The 21,452-nt window shown below is 45.1% G+C and overlaps 1 protein-coding gene across 2 annotated transcripts; it reads right to left on the bottom strand.

The window, feature by feature from the left end:
• Positions 1-1,227: 1,227 nt before the first annotated feature.
• LOC310669831 (protein eva-1 homolog C-like) lies at positions 1,228-19,733 on the bottom strand. Of its 2 annotated transcripts, XM_083424246.1 has the most exons (8): positions 19,491-19,733; positions 16,484-16,683; positions 12,468-12,591; positions 11,742-11,894; positions 9,482-9,625; positions 7,851-7,925; positions 4,424-4,513; positions 1,228-3,089 (listed from the first exon to the last, which is right to left on the bottom strand). In XM_083424246.1, exons 1-8 carry the CDS (start codon positions 19,588-19,590, stop codon positions 2,704-2,706), a joined length of 1,272 nt encoding a protein of 423 aa, XP_083280372.1. In that variant the 5' UTR covers positions 19,591-19,733; the 3' UTR covers positions 1,228-2,703. The 2 variants fall into 2 exon arrangements, with proteins under 2 accessions (XP_083280372.1, XP_083280373.1); XM_083424247.1 differs by lacking the exon at positions 4,424-4,513 and having other exon boundaries at positions 19,491-19,732.
• Between the last annotated feature and the right edge of the window lie 1,719 nt (positions 19,734-21,452).

The following is a 21,452-nucleotide window of genomic DNA, read 5'->3' as shown; positions in this document are numbered from 1 at the left end:
AAACAAAGATGTCCATCAGCAGAACCATTGTTGGAGACAAGGAACAGAAAGGGGTGTGTGTGTGTGTGTGTGTGTGTGTGTGTGTGTTTAAAGGAACCTAGGCTTCAAAGACTGGTGGAATTAAGAATTTTTTCCTATTTGCTTGCAGACATTTGAATTTACATTCCATTTCCCCTCCTTTATTTCCAGTCACGGGTGTTGCTGCAGGGGTAGGGGGTATTACTCAAGAACAGAGAGGGCGCAAATACATAGGGTGTTCATCTACACAAGCCCCATTGAAATGAAAAAGAGCTCCCTGAGGGAGCATCAGAGTGTTCCTGCAGAGGTCATATCCACACCCAGGGCTTTTTCCCCCCACCCAGAACTCACTGGAACTCAGTTCTGGCATCTCTCAGGTGGGCCCCATTGCTATTCTAAGAGAATGAGGAATGTGTTCATAGTGGGTTCCAGCACCTCCTTTTCTAGAAAAACAGCACTGTCCACATTTAAAACAAAAGGCTTTCCCCAAATTTTGCTATAGTTTTTATTATTAAATAAAACTGTACTTTGTTAAGGGTTGGCTAGAGCTAAATTACAATTTACAGGACTATTTGGGGGAATTCATGCACGCCGAATGTATGGTGTGAATGTGATCTTAGTTTCCATTCAGTTGAAGATGTTGGGGATGAGTAGCCTGAAGAAGAGCCAATTAAGAGCTGATTTAATACCCATTAAAGAGCTGTCACATAGATCAAGTTTGGGGGTTTTATTGCTCCAGATAATAGGGCCCAAAGTCAGGTGGCTGAAGTTGTTTTACAGCAGAACAGACTTCCTCAGCAGTTGTGGGACTCTTCCTCCTTAGACATTTTTGAGCAGAAGCTGAATGGCCACCTATGTACCTGGAACATGCCCTAACCCCCTTGAGCCCATTAAACCTGCTGATTGGGTCCTCTGGACAGTAGGAGCCCAAGCTGTGCCAGCCCACCAACTGTGACTCTGCTGACTTTCCACCATGAAATGCCACCAGCCACAGTGGGGTGGCAAACCAGGATTTTTCCTGCATCAGCAGAAGATTTGACTAGATAAGTCTGATTACAACGGGGCTTGCTCCAGCAAATCAGTGAATTGTACTCACCTTAATTTGCAATTGTTGTATTTACCAATAATGTACATTGAACCCATAAATAAATAAGTCACAACCTTTTTTTTTAGAACAACAACAACATACTACTATGGCCAAACTTTAAATTTTGTGCAAAATATTTTTATTTTCAGATTTACAGCTCTTGGCATTCAGGCCTGCTAAACACATCCAGAGAAGGATGCAGGTGCTGCCGGATTTTGCTCATGAGCGTATCTGAAAAATCAGGTTAAAAATGCAGTAGGAAGAGCAAATCAATCTGTTAAACACAGCAGCCTCTCCCTATTTTCAAAACTCACATTACATAGTTTTATGTCAAGTCAGCTTCCAGGTGTTACATATACTGAGCTAGAGAATTTTTTTAAAACAACAACAACAACAAAGACCAGGTTTCCACATCGATGTTTCTCTGGATAGTGTTGCTGAAGGCCACTGAAACCAGGCAGACCCGGCAGTTCTTCCTCCTATATCTAACTTGGTCTAGTTTGGCATTCAGAAAATGAAAGAAATATGATAAGAGCAGAGCGATGCCCTTCTGTTGGACTACAATTCCCATCAACCCCAACCAGTGGTGGTCATGAATGATGGGAGTTGTAGTGCAGCAACAACTGGAAGGCATCACTTTGCTCCAACTCCCACCATCCCCAGCCAGCATGGCCAATGGGAAGGGATGGTAGGAGTTATAGTACAACAACATCTGGAGGTCACCACAGGCTCCCTATCTCTGATCTAACTAACTTAAGGTCCCATCTGCACTAGGCATTGAAAGAATCCTGGAAACTGTAGTTAACAAGTGCTGAGAGTTGTTAGGAGACCCCCTATTCCCCTCACAGCGCTGCAACTCCCAAAGTTCTCTGGGGAAAAGGATTGATTGTTAAACCACTCTGTGAATTGCAGCTCTGGAAGGGAGAAGCCATGACAGTTTAAAGTGGTATAACACCGCTTTAAATGTAGATGCAAATGGGGACCTACTCATAATATACTCACTTATTTTACATTTCTAATCCCTTGCCCCAAATACTTTGGAATGGGAAAAGATTATAACAAAACCAACTTTGCAAAGCCCCAGCGATAAAGGGCCTGGAGACATTATGAATCTCCTTTATTGTAAGGAGTTGACGGAGTTGGGTATGATCAGCCTACAGAAGAGAAGACTGAAGGGTGATACCACAGCCATCTTCAAATATCTATAAGGCTGTGATGTGGAAAGAGGAGGAGCAAGCTAGTTTTCTGCTTGTTCCATAGGGTAGGACCCAAACCAACAGATTAAAGTTACAATAAAGGAGAGTCCAACTAAACATTAGGAAGAACTTTCAGACAGTAAGAGCTGTTGAACAGTGGAACGGACTACCTTGGAAGATGGTGGACTCTTAATTCATTGGTTTTTAAACAAGTTGGATGGTCATCTGCCAGGGATTCTTTAGATATGATTCCTGCATTGCAGGGGGTTGGACTAAATGACTTTTGGGGATCCTTTTCAACTCTGTGATTCTATGATTCTATAATTCTATGAAGCCATTGAGCTCAGTCCACCTCAGCTTACAACAGACAGCTCTGACCTTGTTCCAACGGCAATTTCTTTCTCATTTGGTAGCAGACTTAATTTTGTGGATGGCATATGGGCTGGACTCCTTGGGTATCCAGATCTCATCTCCCTCGTGGCCCATATGGTCTGCCGCTCCTTCCAGGGCCGCAGTGAGCTCTGGCCCAAATATATTGTTGGAGTTGCGGTAGGTGCGAGTGAGGCGGCGGAAGGAGGAGTCGGAGGAGCTGTCATCGTGGTTCTCGTCATCCTGCTCATCCTGCAGCTTGGTGGTCTCCAGCTCTAAGCTTTCGCTCAGCTCTGCAGCTTTGAAAGCCTCCTTTAAATCCTGGAGGAAGGCCACTTTGGGTGCAAAGAGGAGGAGGAGGAACACCAGGCCTCCTGAGACTCCGCACAGGAAATAAAAGCCCACCTTCTCAGGAACGCCTGCAAAGAAAAAGAAAAGTAAGACTCAACAGGGGGGGAGCCAACCCACATTCTCCGCCCTTGCAGAGATAGGGTGTTGAGAGGGAGGGGCCAATAGCAGAGAGGACATGGTTTGGGGTGTCAGAGCCTCCTGAATGTGGCATCGGCTCCAGCCATCCTCTCCTCCTCATATACCTAAGTCTGCAGTTTAACGAGAGGAAAAGAGAGATGGACTGATAAACAGAGAGGACACATCCAATTTATTTTGCACACAGTGTGACTCATGCATGCAAGTTTACAGCACCTGCACCAGGGATGAGGAGCCTTTGGCCCTCCAGATGTTGCTGGACTACATCTCTAATCAGACTCAGCCAGCATGACTCATAGTCAAGAACGATGGGAGTTGCAGTCCAACAACCTATTAGAGGGCCAAAGGTTCCCCTTCCCTGTCTCATGCAATGCCGTTGTCATCAAAATGCCACCCCAAATTTATTCTTCCTGCCTAATTGGAATTTACCACCTCCACACCAAGTTTTTACTTACTGCATATCTGCATATCTGCAGAACTGGCAAATCTGTATTAAATGGGGTGGGGGGACGACAAAATGCAACCCCTGCCCATTCATTCCAGTGGGCTTTCCTTCTGCAACTCTAGAATGATGTCTTTAAAGAGGGTGGGGGTTGCACCCACAGAAAAGGCATCCCCAAAGGTCAAATGTGATATGTGAGATCCATGAAGGGTTCACCCTTTTCTTGTAGTTTTACTTTAAGGTTTCAGTTTTTATTGGAGTGGGTGGAGTGCTGTTTCCTTTTTCTAAATCCCACTCCCCATCTGAAAGCTGCTAACAGTCTTGCTGTGGTGATGAGATGGGGATCTGTATTGTCCCTGCATTTCTCCAGTGAGACTAACAGATACTTCAGTTCTGGAAAAGGCTGGGGTAGGAGACATAGGCGAAGCACCTTTCTCCTGACACTGCTGAACTGATGAAAATGGCTTAAAAGAGCTGCTTAACAGTTAAGCTATCCTGCTTTACAGAAAGCAGTCCTCTGTTTTCAGAACAGACCACTATGGCAAGACATGTTGCATTTCTATTTCAGCTATAACAGTCACTTCTACATCAGAATCTATAACACATAATTTAGCATGTGCAAACCTTTTGCCTTCTCTCTTTTGGGGAGTGGCACATTTCCTCTGTTCTGGCAGTAACTACGTGCCACCCCCGTTTACCGCAAAGGTCGGGAGACCCAGTCACAGCTTTGCCGCCCTCATAATGTTCGCCATGACCCTGATTGGCCTGGTTTCCCCCAGCATCCCAACTCTGCCCGTCTTGCACACCCAGGGAAGTCAGACATACCCCAGAAAAGGGCAAAAGTTTCCAGAGAGCTAGTAAATATCATCAGATTTTCTTGGAGCCTGGAAAGCCTCGGCCCAGTGTACCAGCCACCTGCAGCAAACAAGGGGATAGCACGTTCTTACTGACAAGGGTTTCGGGAGAGAAGGGAAGCCTGCCTAACAGACGTTCAGCCTTAAACTGCATCTCCTTTATCATGTAATCTTTGAAACTCACCATCACAAAGGGCTCAGTGGTGAAGCAACTGCTTTGCATGCAAAAGGTCCCAGGTTCATCCCTGGCACCTCCAGGTGGGACTGGGAGAGATCCCCTGCCAGAAACCCTGGAGAGGTGCTGCCAATCAGTATAAACAATGCTGGTCTAGATGTACCAATGGTCTGACTTGAGATAGGGCAACTTCCTATGCTTTTAAGTTGTAGTGACGACAACTTAAGAAAGAACAGATTTATTACCCATGGTTATTAACCATGAGAGCTCAGTAGAACTTCCATGTCCAGGGACAGTTAGCATGTAACAGCAGGTGATTAGTAGGGGCTGTCACCATCACATCATTTTGGTGAGCTTTGGCCTCGCCTCACTCTCACTTTCTCTGCTTCCTATTTACGTCTGCCAACCAAAAACGTTTCAGGGACCAGGATATTATTATTACGTGTGTAGCCATTTCTATCCCACCCAACCCTGTTTTTATCCACATAACAGCCCTTTGAGGTAGACTAGCCTGAAAGTGGCTAAGGTCCCTCGGGGAGTTTCAGGGCTGACTGGGTCTGGTCTCTCTGGTCCCAGTCCAGTGCTCTAACCAGTACACCACACTGCACCTTGCTTTCACGTGAAGAATGAATCACAGAGTCCTCTGCTCTGCTAGGTGACAGGTGTGCATTCTGAGGATGAGGTGGTTAAGTTATGTGACATCCAGATATTTAACCATCATCTACAGCAAGGTAGGGCTGGCTGCAATCTGGAGTCAATCAGTGTTGATGATACCATGAGAGATGGACCAAAGGCCTTACACTCAAGGCCACTTCCTATGCAAGGCTGGTGGTGGACACTTCGGGCATCAGGGGCAGAGAGCAGAGGTGGCTGCCCCCCACAACTGTTGCTCCTACACCTCCCAACTACTCCCCTCTGTTGGAGGACAGAGCTGTGTACACCACCCAACCTGTCTTGCCACACCTTTAAACTAGCATGCTGCCACTGATGCAATGGAGGGCATTGCCACATCAGCCGTGTTGCAGTCAGAATTATCTGCCAACCAGTTCACTTCTGCACATGAGATGAAAAATAGGCACTATCTTGTCCTGTTGCCTCAAGGGGCAGACTGTTCTGGGCTAGGCCTAATCCAGTGCTTCCTGTCCTCTCTGGTCCTCTCTTTCATGGCCAGCTGGCCTTCACTCTCCTTCCCTAAACAAAAACTACAGCTGATGATGCAAGGCCCCATCACCACTATTGCTTCTTTAATATACTTTAAGTGGCTTCTAGCTGCTGCTTCCATCCATGGTTGCTCATCTCACAGTGTTAACACTCAGGATAGACTCACTGACACAGTTTCTGCTTTGGAGACATGGCTTGTCTCTTGCCCCCCATGAATGAGCATGGGCAATGAATTTCCCTCTGAACGTGAGGAGATTAGGTGAGCCCAGGTGGGATCTTGAGCAGTGAGGGAAAGTTGCAGGAGAACAAAGATGAGAAATGGAACCCCCATTCAAGGCAGAACTGATAACAACTGAGAAAAGTGGTGGGCATGGAATTGGGCAAAATGAACCAATTTATGCTGGAAATGTGAAGAGATTGAAGGGACATATGTGGTGGGGTTGTAAGAAAGCCAAAGATTATTGGGAGATGATATACTCAGAACTTTTAAAAAGATGGTAAGGTTCTCATTTCTATAAATAAATAAATAAATAAATAAATAAATAACCCAGAGATGTTCTTATTGAGTATAGTAGAGGGTGAAATACACAAGAAAGTACTTAGTCTCTTCCTCTAAGCAACAGCAACAGCAAGAATAATTTATGCCCAAAGGTGAAAGGATTTTTATGTCCAAAGGTGAAAATAGTCCCACAAAAGTAAACTGGCAGAATAAGCTAATAGAATATGCGGAGTTAGCAATGTTGACTGCAAAGATAAGAAATCAAGATGAGTTGGATATAAAAGAGGAGTGTGAATACTTTAGCGAATATTTAAACAAATACAGTAGACACTCCGGATACGAACTTAATTTGTTCCAGGGGTCCGTACATACCCCGAAAAGTCCACAACATGAGGCGCCACTTCTGCACACATGTGCGGTGCGCAAAGCGCATCTGTGCATGCACGCACGGTGAAACCCAGAAGTATACAATTCCGGGTTTGCCGCGTTCCCAACCCGAAAGTTATGTTACCCGAAGGTATGTTACCCAAGGGTCCACTGTATAACAACCAGATAAACTTCCAAGTGGGGTTAGATTATATGCCTCACTTTCCCCCCTCAATTCCAATTGTGAAATGTTAAAGTGTGACTTATATTCAGGACCTTACACTGCCGGCAAAGGAGCATGGCTCCCCCCCCCCCTCCCAGCAAGCAGCCCAGGAGCGCTGCCACCCACCACTCCAAAGCCTACCCTGAGCCATTGGATCGAAGAGGGGAAGGGGGGCCGCTGGCAAAGCAGAGTAGACCAGGAGCACGGGGCAAAGGCGTGCAGCCAGTCCGCTGTGGCTTATATTCGGGTATTGTTTTTTTCTCCCTGCCCCCCTCCAATTTTAAAGGTGCAGCTTTTATTCGGGTGCGGCTTATATTTAGGCCAATACAGTAATTAAGGAGATGCAGCTCAACAAGGTTCAGATAAGACCCCTGGGAAACACTGGACTTGTGTCCTTTTAATACAGTGAATACTAGGGGGAGAAGCCAATAAGGATGTTCTGGGGGCTATTAGGCCAAGGCAATTAGCTAATGGAAAGGAAAGGAACATGCTTTGTCCCTCATGCTTTCTGTTCTGCACACAAAACAGGCTCAGAAGGGCCTTAGTTTGTTCAATAGGGAATCTAATTAGCCATTGGGACATGCACAAAATGCTTTATTGAGGGTTGCAACCAATCACTCCCTCCAAACAGAACACTTAACCACCACTCACATTCCATTTTTATTTTTTCCACCTACTTCATGGCTACATTTTGGAATACCCATTGGGTTGTTTAGGAAAGTGGGGATTGAAAAGTTTTTTTGGGGGGTTAATAAGTTGCAAATCTCGCAGTTCTGCTTATCATGCTGATAGCACACTCTTCTTTCTTTGTGGCCCCAGTTAGGATACAGTCCTCTCAGCATTCACCACCTGAGACCACTATCTTCAGAAGGGATTGCCTGCCTGCTTTAGATGGATTGTAGTGGTAGAAGATTCTACCAGCAGATTCTAAAGCAGAGCTTTACTTGTGATTAAGGTAAAAGCGGGATACTTACCATGTGTGTAGTCTGAGATTAAGAAAGGGTCTTCTTGGGAGTTGCGGCCCACCTCTTCCAGCAGCTGCCTTGGCACTAAAAAGGGGAAGAGCAATCGTTGTTTGTGATGGGGGGGGTCATGGTGGAGGTTTTGCTGCCAACTTTCATACGACTGATGCCCATTTTATAGTTGCTACTGCGTGCAACAGTGAATGCTTGTGCAAGAAGTAGCACACTGGCAGTGTGTTTCTGAAAAAGCCATATACACAAGACACAAGGGGTGGTATTCAACCCTTTATCAATAATAAATCCATTAAAATTAATTAACCTAACTTATTCATGTTCATTAATTTCAGTGGGTCTGCTTCTGAATAAAACTTAAATGAATAGCACCTTAAGAATTTAACAAGGCAGACTATGGCTTGATAAATAATATAAACATAACATGGCTGCAGTCAAGACAGACTAAATAAAGCAGAGTATGACACACTGAACTTAAACTCATCAGATCAAAACTATTCCAAGGTCTAATGAGAACAACACCAAGTCTAATGAGAACAAGCAAGCTACACTTAGAATCAAATATGCAAGCAACAGCAAGATTAAACTTAAAATTTTTATCTTAATGAAAAGGAACTATAAAGATTTGGGGGTTTGGGTAGACAAGGGACAGTTGGAATAGTACTGGTAAATAGAGACGCATGAATAAAATAAATGCTTCCACCTAGAATTATTTAATGTCACTGCTTGTCAGAGAGAGAAACAGTAAAGTACAAGAAGCACATGAGAGAACATGTATTTACTTCAATAATAGGTAAAAAGGTAAGGTAAAGGATCCCTGGATGGTTAAGTCCAATCAAAGGTGACTATGGCGTTGCGGCACTCAACTCACTTTCAGGCCGAGAGAGCCAGCATTTCTCCACAGACAGCTTTCCGGGTCATGTGGACAGCATGACTAAACCGCTTCTGGTGCAACAGAACACTGTGACGGAAACCACAGCGCACAGAAATGCCATTTACCTTCCTGCCGCAGCAGTACCTATTTTTCTACTTGCACTGGCGTGCTTTCGAAATGTTAGGTTGGCAGATGCAGGGACCGAAGAACGGGAGCTCACCCCATTGCGGGGATTCGAACCACTGACCTTCTGATCAACAAGCCCAAGAGGCTCCTGAATGCCAGTTGCTGGAAACCACAGGAGGAGAGAATGCTGTTGCAGGCTTTCCATATGCATCTGTGTGGCCACTATGAAAATAAGATGCTGGAATAGATAGACCACTGAGCTGATCCAGCAGGGCTGGTTTTAAGTTCTTATGCCAGTCATGATGGCTGTATACTACCTACAGCATCAGAGAGTTTCTGAATTCCAGTCATTGGAAGACAAGGGTGGGAGAGGTCTATTGTCCTTGTGTCCTGCTTGTGAGCTTCCTCGAGGTATCTGGGTTGGCCACTATGAGGAACAAGATGCTGGCTTAGAAGGGCCTTTGGCCACAGGGATTTTTTGTGGCAGCAGCAATTCTTATAGGTAGGAGTGCCATCCATATCTTAACCTTCAGCTGTCAAGCAGTTTAAGCATTCTCCTGTCCCTCTGATTTCTACAGTGCCAGTTTTCCAATCAAGCACAATTTGATACAGGTTTTTTTACGTAGCTTACCGCAAGTATAGGAGACTCTCAGCTGTTTCTTCACTCCAGGGAAGCAGGGGTCTCCGAAAGTGGCTTTATCAGCAACAATGGTGCAGTTCTCCTTCTTGTGACACCTCCGGGAAACTCTCCTCAAGGCATCAGGAGCCAGACACTCTAAAGCATCATGGACACAGCACATTCAGTCCCAGAGAACGGTGGAGAAGTGCCACACCTGGCTTCAGTTCAACCACAAACTTAGGAGTAGGAAACAGCATAAGGCAAGTAGGTTAAATCCTGCCTTCCCCAACCCCCCACCCACTACAGGCCTGACAATCACCTGATATCACACTTCTGAAATTTCATTGTGACAAACAGTGGCATTCTGAAAGTTCTCTTCCACTGTGTAAATTTAAATGGCCTCCATCAGTGTGAAGGTTATCTCTCATCACTTAGGCTCTGTTACTGCTGGCTTCAGGTTTTGCAAGGATCTTGGGCGGTGGTGCCCTTCTCCTCACTTCTGTTGCTGCTGCCTATTCACTGACCTCTTCGGCCTGAAGTCTACAGCATAACTACCTCCAAGCACCCTGTTTTAAGCAGGAACCACAGAAGTCAACCCCAGCTCTGTTTGCATCCTGGAATGTCCCATTTTGTGGCCTGGCACTCACTCTGGCACAAGTCAGCAGGGTCAGTCCAGCACTTTGGTATGACCCAAGTGATGATTGCCAGACCACCAGACCAGAAGTCATGCCCCTTCAGATGTTCCCATTCTGGAGATGAAAATGTTGGAAGGTATGATACAACTGTCACGGGGAGGAGAGAGAGATGAGAGAAATTTGCTACTCCTTGCTCCCATAATTTTTCTTCTACCCAGAAAGGTGAACAGAGAGAAACAGCAAGAAGAAGAAGCAGGACTAGGGTGCTCTAGCAGTTGGCATTCAGCCCCAGATGGAAACCAACCCCTAGTGCCAGGTTCTCAGACAGTTAGTATACATTATTCACCTTTGGCCAAGGTGGGGAACTCTTTCTAGTTGGCGAAACAATGCTTAGGTGCCCCAATCCCTGTGGATCTTTTTGACTGGTGGATAGTGCTGCCCTTCTGTCAATCACCTTGCATCACAATGGCTTCAAGTGGGGCATCTTGATTTGCCTGTGTGATTTGAAATCAACCCATGCGGGCAACGGCACAGGGCACTGCAGGTGCCACCTGCCTACTGATGTGCAGTATCTACAAACCCAACATTTGGCAGTGAGCAGCATCTTCACCTATTGTATGTGACATCAGATGCAGGGCAGGTGGTGTGGCATGACTGAAGCAGTCCCTGGGCAAAGTGGGGAGACCAGCCAGACCTGCCACAGATTTCTTGTGGCTGGTATTCAGTAACAAGTCTGATGCACCTGTTCAAGACCACATTTGTCTTTGAGTGATGCAAACAGCATGAAAAACTCAGCAGGTGAGTGAGAGACTGGGTGCTAGGAGGAAAGGGGGCATTGCCTAAAATTGGAACTCTCACATGTTCAACAGCCACTATCTCTAATCTCTACGGAATGCCTGCCTTTCTCCAACAAGCTTCCAAGTGGAGATCTTTATCCCATTATGTATCTGTGATGGATCAGTAAATGTTACTACATATGAAATTGCTTTTAATTGTTTGTATGTATGGGATTGTTGTTTATGGTCTTAAGTAAGGAATTGCTCTTAATTGTTTTAATTGCAGGTGTTTGTTTGTTTTCATAGTTATAACCCTCGCTTTCATAAATATCTATATCTATATCAAGGTGCTATACAATGTGTAAGAATAAAATTTGCAAACTATCCATAAAAAACATCATTTTAAAAACAGCAAAAACAAATCAAGAAATATTGAATGGCTAAAAAGAAAAAGGAAATTCATATTGCAAAGTCCTGTTTTTAGGGACGATAGTTTTCAGAAGAAGGGAGAGATAGTTCTGGCTAAACATCTAGTGGCAGGAAGTTCTACAGGACAGAGGTTGCCATGCTAAAGGCTCAGTCCCCTGTGAAGGCCAACCAAACTTCAAAGCCATAGGGAGCCACAGGAAGTGCCCCGCCAGACGATATCAGTGATTGGGGCTGGAGCATAAGAAATGAGATAGTCCTTAAGGTACTTTGAAATTGCTTTGAGATATTTTGAGGGGAGCATTTCAGAAATGGAATCTGGTAAAATAAATAAATAAAATTGATCTACTCTTAATCCTTTGGTGACTGTTGAAGCTCCAGAAGCTCTTAGCTTTGTCCTGGGAAACTCCAGGCCACCGCCATTTCCCTTCATACCTATGTCAGGTCCCGTCCTGTTCACCGATTCGCATTCTGGCTTTCCCCGCAAAGGCCTCCCATAGATGGCAGAGTAAATAGCTAGGATGGACTTGTTCCGGCACTGCAGTCTCAGTTTTTCATTTTCACACACGGTCTTCAGGCGATGGTTGGCTGGGACACAGGGGTGGACAAATCTGTCAATTTCAGCTTCTCTGAAATTTTTCATTTTTTCCACTCACCCGTTCTCCACATTTCCACATCCAGTGCTTTTTTTCTTAAACAATGTTTAGGGGTACTCATTTTGACTTAAGAAAATCACTATTTTATAGTTCAAATCGGGGAAAATAAATATAATAAATATAATATAATAAATGGACAAAATGTTTAGGGGTATGCGTACCCCTGCGTACCCCCAGGAAAAAAAGCACTGTCCACATCCACTTGTGATTCACCAGTATTTTGGTCTCCTAATATATGCATGATTGTGTGCAATTTCCCCTATTATAATGCATTTTTATATGTTATTTTCACCAACAGATGCACACATGTTTTATGCACACATAGATGCGTTATTTTTCAGTTTATTCTTGCTTTTATCACAATATGTGCATTTTTGTACACATTGCTTGACTGCGGACTGCTTAAATAAGAAAAGCAAATGTGACTTCAAAAGGAACATCAGAATCATAAACTGCTAACACCAATGAACCCTGGCCTAGTTAATGCCTTGTTGAACTCACTCACCTGGTCTGCATTTGTAGGAGACCACCAAGTACTTGTGCGTACCTGGGCATGGATCAGGGCCGAACACATGGCTGTGGACAGAGAAATGACACCATCGCTGGTCCTGACACTCATCCATCATTTTCTGTAGGAGAAGGAGAGGCTTTAAAGTTGTACCAGAGTTAAGTTCTTTGTTAGAAAGGTGATGGCTCGTGCCTAGAAAAAACTTTGCTGACCTGGTACCCTCCAGATATTTTGGACTACAGCTCCCTACAACTCCCATCAAATTCCAGTGCAACTCCCCATAAAAGTCAATACCAGGGACACCCGGTCCCATTTTGCCACCTGAGGCAAAACTGGAATGTGCCACCTGGCATGGAAACCTCCTGCCTGAAGTCACTCTCATTAGGGTTGTGCAGTGGCGCCTGCCAAGTGGTGATGTCATCGCTGGATTCTGGTGAGCTCTCAAAATCACACAAGATTTTGACGAGGTCTCGTGAGATTTCATGGCATGTATGAGATCTTGCCAGAAGCCGCCAATAGTAGAGGGGATGGGATAGGCTGAGCACCTGCCCCTTGGAGTTCTGCTGCCCAAGGCAACTGCCTCATAGTTTTGGCCATAGCCCAAAAGCAGCTGAAGGGCTACAGACTAGCAAAGGATGACTACAACATGTTGGGTAGAAACAACCTCTCCCACGTCCCACTGACCTTCAGAGCACCACATGGGAGATCCTAACATATTGCACTCCATTCCAATCTCCATGAGCAGTGTGATATTCCAGGGGTTCCTGGTGCTTTACTCAGGGGGTCTGTGTTTCCCTTTGGACAATAAGGCACAGGGGAGACTGTGGTGTCTTTCTGAAATACGGGTTATTTACACATATTTACAACCTGAGTCTACTGTGGAGGGGGTTCTGAGTATTTTAAAAAGTGAAAATCCAGACACCAAAGTTGTTGAGCTTTTGAGCCTTTTGGGGGGAGGGGCACATCATTAACACTGCTTGAAAATCCCCTTCCTTGGTTGCATACTGGTGACTGGCTTGCCTCCTGGAGCCCCCGTCAACTCGACAACCAGAGCAACAACATCTGTTGCCAAGAGGTGTCTCGGCTACCTCTCCTCACACGACTTTTCTTCTTTTCTCTCCCCCTCAACCCCCCCCCAGCCCACTCCCTGCCTTCCTCAGTTCGATTTGCTCAATGGCATGGCTCAGTGCTGCCTTCCCCGGGTTCTGCCTCAGCATCTTGCTTGGGAGCCTCCTGCCCCAGCCGCTGCCTCTGAAAGGCAAGTGGAAAAGTTGAGCTGAGGCCCCACACGCCTTCTCTCTCCCTCAGTCCAGCGAAGCCTGTCTCTTGCCTCAGCCACCGCTGCCCAACACACATGCTGAGCTGTTTGGGCAAATTTGCCTTCTTTTGAAATTTATATTCACCACTTTTGGAGCTTTATTTTTCAAAAAAGGTGTCATTGCCATACACCCAAGATTTCCAGACAATTTGCTGCGAACTGGAAATTCCTCCCAGATGTGGTTTTCAAGGTCAAAATCCCGGATGTGTCTGGGAAACCCTGGACATATGTCAGCCCTAGTTCTGAGCATCTCATCCTAAGCAGTGCCAGCTTCTTTCAAAGGCAGCTGCATCCCTGCCCTGCTGCTTGCCTTTCCCCCAAGAATGGTCACATCCCACCTGTTCTAACCTAGCTAGTCTAAGCCCTAGTACACAGAGAGAGGCCCCACTCATCTGCATTCTCCCATCTAGTTCTTTGATGCTTTGTTGTGCTAATGGATCATTACCTCCAAGGAAATTGGGCTGACATCACAGAATTAGTGATGTCTGGTACAGGTCTAGCACAGAGGTCTGACTCAATTAGCCTTCACACATGCTAATTAAATGATTAACAGGGACTGTCACAACTAAAATACACATGTGGATGTCTCTTAAATACACACAAGTCTAGCTATTTCCCCAAGTTCTAACACACAAGCTCTACTTAAATGCTAATGTTTACTGACGAAACCACAGCTGCCAATTGCTAGTCTTCAGCCAAGCACTAGATGGAGTGATGTGCTTTTAGAAGGCCCTGCAGCTGCTCATGTTATCTCTCCTGACTAGATCAAAGCCTGTTCAACTCATGACAACCCAGCAGTCCAAACAGCCAGTGGTGCTGTCAGGGCAGAATTTGGGGGCAGAAATCCAGGGGCCCCATCAGAGGGAGGTCTGGCTTAGCACGTTTTGAAGTACGTGAAGGAATGCACATTATCATTATGGAGTGTCCCCTTCCTTGTAAGCCCATTAAGCCCAGAGCCTAAAATTAACTAACTGCACCACTACAAATAGCTTGTTTCCCAAGGTATAGAAAGGCAGCAAAAACAGCTGACTTATCGGATACTGCAGATTATACATTCAGAGAGTCCTCTTCCCTGTAGGACCATTACTGTGAGCCTACCCATACAACCTCTCCCTAGGAATCTCTTTTAGTGAATCTGAAGAACATAAGAACAGCTCTGCTGGGTCTTGCCAGTGGCCCATCGAGTCCACATTCTGATCTCACAGATGCCAGCCAGAAACCTATGGGAAGCCCACAAGCAGGACTTTAATACAATAGCTCCCTCCTTGCTTGTGATTCCCAGCAACAGGCATGTAGAGGCATTGTGCTTCTGACCATGGAGGTAGGAGTGGCTACATTGGTGGCTATTGGAACTGGTGGGGCAGGGAGACCAGCAGTAGGCAGAGCTAGAGTCAATGACAGGCAGAGGCATCCCCATGACTGCTTGTAAGTGAGATGGCAGGTAAGGCTGGCTGAAGTTGGTTGGGCAGCGCCTCATTTGTCCTCATCAGCCAGCTTCCATGACTAGTAGCCATAGTAGCCTTATCCTCTTGCCCAGCACACTGAAATGCTTCGTTCCATCCTCTGCATTTTTGGCATATTCTTGTTGACACCAGCTACTCCTGTAGCAACCACATTACAGCTGCTACTTGCGGCCATTTCATGAAAGCAAGGAAAATCCCTACCTAGAAACCCCTTCTGCGTGGGAAAGGAGAATACAGTGCTACCTCCATGCTGATTATCACTTGCGTGAAGATCACACATGTTGTGTGCATGCAATGCTAAGGAGACATAGTGAGCTATGCAAAGAAGGAGTTTCCTGGTGACAGCAGTGAGTCGGATCTTGATGCAAAGTTCTGAATTACTAGAGCACAACCTTGCTTCTCAGACCTCCTCCCCACCCTTCCCATCAGACCCACTCTTTGCCAAATGAATTGTGCAAATGAGGAAATGCCTTGACTTTAATCTTGGATAAACATAGCTGGCTGGCTTGCTTACTGAGCAAACTTTGTTAGTTCATCTTGGATGGGTTTTGTACTCTAAGCAGCCAGTATATTGTGAAGTAAGTAGATGAGTCCATCAGTTTTGATTTCTTTGATTTCTTATTTTTCCAACTGCAAGTTCATTTCACTGCATTTCCAAATCAGTTTGCAATTATTATTTATTTCAAAAAAAAGTCCCCACAGATATTCATCTGTATTTTAGTGGATAGGTGTCCTAATTTTTGTGAGCATTTTTTAATAAAAATTGCATCCTACCATTCTTCCAAGGACCATAGAGTTAACCCCCCTAACCATTTTGTCTTCACAACAACCCTATGAAGATTAGGCTAGAGTAAGAAACAGTGACTGGACCAAGGTCACCCAGTAAGCTTCGTGGATGAGTGGGGATTTGAAGCCATGTTTTAGTTCAACACTCTAACTGAAGCTCATTGGGTAACCTTGAGCCCTTCTGGCCAGGTCTATTCTGATTTCAGATGGGGGACATTCCCAGCTCTACCTAGAGAAGTTGGGGGTTGAATTTTCTACCTGCAAAGCAGATATTCTACCACTGAGCTGCAGCTGCTTGATTAAAAAAAAGGAAAAAAACCTTGCACATTCCAATTTTTAAAAATAGCATGTTAATTTCTGCTCAGCAAGCAGTGCCCCAGTTCTCTGTTATTAATTCTATCAACACATTTTTTGTGCTGTTCTATGTAAATGTTAGGGCCTTTTACCTGGTGGGCTGTGGCAGACACACAATCGGTGCTTTCCAAGGAGAGGTCTTCTGTGGTTGGGCATAGGTTTCGACTGGGCACTCGGCGTCCATAGAATGCAGAAAGGACACTAATGGAAGTCTTGTGGGGGCAAATTATTGTCATCTGCTCCCTATCACAGGCGTGGGCAGTATGGTTTTTCAAAATCTTCTGTAGGTAACCTGATGGAAAAACAAAGCAAATGGGTTTGGGTGTCTCTGGAAAGAAAATAATGCTAAATATGTCTGCCAATCTCCTATCATTTTAAAATATAGAAATAAGTGAAACCATCCACTTCTGGACCAGAACTGGCTTAGCAAAGCTAATTTTTTTAAACTTGAGTGTCCACCAATCTTTACACTCCTCTATCTCTTGGTGCCACCATCAAGAAATGTGATGAGTTTGGGTTGGTTCTTGAGACCCTCATGATGTAGGAACATCACTTAGAGGGGCCCCAGGTGTGCATTCTCTGCACCTGCAAAAGTTTTGGGGTGGTTACACAGATTCATTTCCAATCAGTGCATATGCTGCAACTTCCTGCTGAACTCGCACAACTTTTTATACCACAAATGTTCTGGTTTATATTGGCCCCACTTTTGCTGTGCTATAGTCCTTCTAGACAGCAATAATATGGTAGCATTGGGGAAGCATTGCAGAAGAAACTAAAGCACGATAAGCTCACTACTAATGCACTATTATTGTGTCCATAACATCTTGCCAATGTGATACCCTCCAGATGGCACCGGACTACAACTCCTATCATCCCTCACCATTGGCCATGCTGGCTGAGGCTGATGGGAGTTGGAGTCCAGTAGCACCTGGAGTGCACCACATTGGCCATCCCAACTTAAAATGTTCAAGAACGTCAGCGTAACCATGCTGGATTCAGTCACTCTGCAGGCTGTTCTGGCACTATAATGGAACGACAGCTTTATTGAAAGGAACCACAAGAAACACTGTACCTGCGGTTGCGGGTTGATTTGAAACCACTAAATCCAGCATCATCCATAACTGGAAAACAAGTAAGATGGCAGTGGGATTTCGTGCTGGATGCTTTAGCTGGGTTTGAGGTGGGCAAGGTTCTAATGTAGTTTTGTTTTAACATTGTGGGTAAGTGGTGCTGTAGAGCAAGCACTAAAAGAGGCAAAGTATCACCACATATGCAGAGACTATGATTTCTCATGGGTGCTATTTGCCTTCCCTCTGCATGCCAAATAAGCAAGCTTTTCTAAAAGAGAATCCTACCAAATGAGTGGGGCAGACAAAGAGGTGGGTTGCAATAGCATGCATTTTTAGTTTCAAAAATGGCAAGATCCTTTCATCATGACCGCCCAAAGAATTGCGAGAAACAGCTTGAATCCAACAGAATTTCCATCAGGTTGGATGTTAAGCAAAAGGGGAGGGGGTGAGATAATAGCTGGCTTGCTATTAGAATCATAGAATTGTATGGTTGGAAGAGAACCTTGCAGCCATACATGTCTGCATTGAGTTGATTTTAATTTTGTACTGTTTTAGAAGAGGTGTGACTATGGGGATGTGACTATGATCACATTGGTAGTCATCTTAGCTATTTCCAGAAAGGCAGCTGCGTTGGTCTGTTGCAGCAAAAATAATGCATACTATAGCACCTTAAGGGATGCGGGTGGCACTGTGGGTTAAACCACAGAGCCTAGGACTTGCCAATCAGAAGGTCTGCAGCTCGAATCCCCATGAGGGGGTGAGCTCCCATTGCTCGGTCCCTGCTCCTGCCAACCTAGCAGTTTGAAAGCACATCAAAGTGCAAGTAGATAAATAGGTACTGCTCTGGCGGGAAGTTAAACGCCGTTTCCGTGAGCTGCTCTGGTTCGCCAGAAGCAGCTTAGTCATGCTGGCCACATGACCCGGAACTATACACTGGCTCCCTCGGCCAATAAAGCGAGATGAGTGCCGCAACCCCAGAGTCAGTCACGACTGGACCTAATGGTCAGGGGTCCCTTTACCTTTATAGCACCTTAAACTCTTTGTTGTACTTAGTAATTTTTGCTTTTTGCATGGAGTTCTTTCCTTTAAGGCAGCCCTAGAGTGTAGTCCTGGAAGTAATTTAAGTTCTAGATTCACTTAGAAACCCCAAATGTGGCAAAAAATTCCATTATGGGGTGCATAGGGATGAGGGAAGAATGCATTAAAATTAGGAAGATGTACATATCTATACAGTGCTTTCAAAGACATTTGAAAAATGCGGAAATGAGCTGAAGAATTCCCCTCCTAGATTTATGTCAATAATACTCCAAGGCTGCTCTTCAAATAAGGACTAGCAAAATGTCACCCAGTTTTCTTTTTAAAGTCTGGAAGAAAAACTTCCTGATGGTAGAGCAAAATATCTCAGAAGGTGGTGGGCTCTCCTGTCAAGGAATCTGTAATTTCCTGCAACAGGGGTCTGGTCTAGATGACCCATGAAGTCCCTTGCAACTCTGTGATTCAAGGAGTCATCAATCAATAGTCTAAGAGAGGCACGTCCAACAGGTAGATTGTAATCCACTGGTAGATCACTGGACATTTGTGGTAGATCACTGGTAGATCACTGGCTCCCCCAAAAGAAGCTCAACAACTTTGGTTCCCCCCAAAAAGCTCAACATAGTTGCCCTGCACCCCCCAAAAATGGTACTTTCCTCCTCCCTAAATAAAGCTCAACAACTTTGACCTGAATCCCCCCAAAAGGGGTAGATCACTGCCAGTTTTCAACTCTGTGAGTAGATCGCAATCTCTTGGGAGTTGGCCACCCCGGTCTAAGCAAAAGGCTCTTTGAGTCAGCCTTTCCACTGTCCCCCTTCCTTTCTTCCCACCTCCGCCTCTCTGCATGGAACAGAGATTTCTAAGATCTTGGGTGTAAGGTTAGTGGAGGCTGCCTTCCTTCTACAGTCACTGCCTGTTAGGAGGCAGCAGTTGCAGCAGGACGGATGCTGGAGAAGAGCCTCCCTCCTCTCAGTTTTAGCTCATCTCACAGACTCACCTGAAAACTCGGGAGCTGCCTTCAGCAAAGTTGAAAAACAGAAGAAGCCCAGCACAACCCCAAACATCCGAAGCCAACTCATCAGCCAAGATCCGGGCATCGCATCATACACACAGTCCTAGTTTTCCTGCTGTTGCCTGCCCCTGTGCTCCAGACTTCGTGGTCTCTCTCATCTGTTTCTGCTGCTGGAACTCAAATGCTCCTATTGTCCATTCACAATGAGCTGGTTCTTAGCACTGCCGGCAGTGCGGGTGTGTTTCCTAGTTAACCAAAAGAGGTCCAGTAAGTCCAACGTTCCTGATTGGACTTACTGGACCTCTTTTGGTTAACTACCCCTAAGCCAGGGGTAGTCAACGTGGGGCCCTCTACATCAACCCCTGCCATCTTGGTCCATAGCTGATAGTCCCAACCACGTCTGGAGGGCATTATTGCCCTAAGTTTAAGAAGCCCCAAAAGAATGTGTATTATTCCAACACAAAGGACAGTGAAAATAAAAACACTGCAGTAAACATTTATATCTGCATATATCCTGGAAGATAGGTGAGGATGCATCTTAAAACTAGAAATCTAACTAAAACGTGTCTTGCAATAAGTGTATTTGCACATGAGATGCTTTCACAATGAAAGTACCTTTATGATTTCATATTTAGCATATATTAAAGCCTTTAATGTACACCAAACCAAGAGCAGCTACCTGGCTTAGTGACATTTTGATTAGTATTTCTTATTGATTATTATTTATTTACAGATTTATAAACACAATACAATGGTGTGCAGCTGATAAGCATATTTCTGTCACATCTGAATGATGATACCTGTTTTAGAGTCTGGTTTCCCTGTTTCCTTCCTTTTTTTAACCAGTTATGTAAAACTTGAAATTTAGTGGGGGGGGGTTGGATTTAGAGGCCCCTTGTGGTTTGAGGCCCTGCCTAGACCATGAGTAGGCAAACTAAGGCCCGGGGGCCAGATCTGGCCCAATCGCCTTCTAAATCCAGCCCACGAATGGTCCAGGAATCAGTGTGCTTTTACATTGGACTCGATGGCCCTTGTGGTCTCTTCCAACTCTATGATTCTATGATTCTATGATTAGTAGAATGTGCCCTTTTATTTAAAATGCATATCTGGGTTATTTGTGAGGCCTGCCTGGTGTTTTTACATGAGTAGAATGTGTGCTTTTATTTAAAATGCATATCTAGGCTATTAGTGGGGCATAGGAATTCGTTCATTCCCCCCCCCAAAAAAAATATAGTCCGCCCCCCCCCCAAGGTCTGAGGGACAGTGGACCAGCCCCCTGCTGAAAATGTTTGCTGACCCCTGTGGGAAGTGTGGGTGTGGGTAATTTATTTTTTAAATCCTGATTAGAATTCATCAGCATTTTAGCATGCTTTGCTCTTTTATATGCTTTTCTTTGTATGCAATTTTGTGTAATACACAAATTATTGCAAGCCATTTCTCCTAACAGCAGTGCTTTTCTTTTTTGGTGTATGGTGGTACTGCCAATGTCAGCCATTTGGGGCTTCTACCCATAGCACTGTTATCAAGATATAAGTACCAGCAACTCTCTTTTTTTATCTATCTAATTGATTTTTAAATGCTATTTTAAGTAATACGTGCATTTTTATTCACACTTCTTCCCCTTTGTACTTTAAAGCAGCAGTTTTGCCAAGAGATCAGTAGCAGCCTGGACAATCTCTTGGTAAAATGTAGGCCAAGGTGAGGTGAACAGAAAGCCAGGCAGCTGCACCCTCCCCACAAAAGCAGGGGCTGTGGGGTTCTTGAACCCCAAAGTCTGTGCTGAGTGAGGCTGGTGGGAGCCATAGTCCCAAACATCTGGAGGGCACTTGCCTGGGGAAGGCTGGGTTAATCCCTCAGCAACACATCAATGAGTTTGGTTGAATGCCCCACAGCCAAAGAGATTGTCTCATCCACCACTGCCTACAGAATATGCTGGTTTTGAAAACT

Source organism: Podarcis tiliguerta, assembly GCF_965153285.1.
Source record: "Podarcis tiliguerta genome assembly, chromosome: Z".
Lineage (NCBI taxonomy): Eukaryota > Metazoa > Chordata > Lepidosauria > Squamata > Lacertidae > Podarcis > Podarcis tiliguerta.
This window is presented reverse-complemented; position numbering and strand designations above follow the sequence as displayed.

Coding starts and splice junctions, on each gene's coding strand:
- LOC310669831 (XM_083424246.1), bottom strand. CDS start 19,590: ATGCCCGGATCTTGGCTGATGAGTTGGCTTCGGATGTTTGGGGTTGTG. Junction 11,895..12,467: donor CTCCTACAAATGCAGACCAG/GTGAGTGAGTTC, acceptor CCTGTGTCCCAG/CCAACCATCGCCTGAAGACC. Junction 4,514..7,850: donor AATCTCAGACTACACACATG/GTAAGTATCCCG, acceptor TGTTTGCTGCAG/GTGGCTGGTACACTGGGCCG.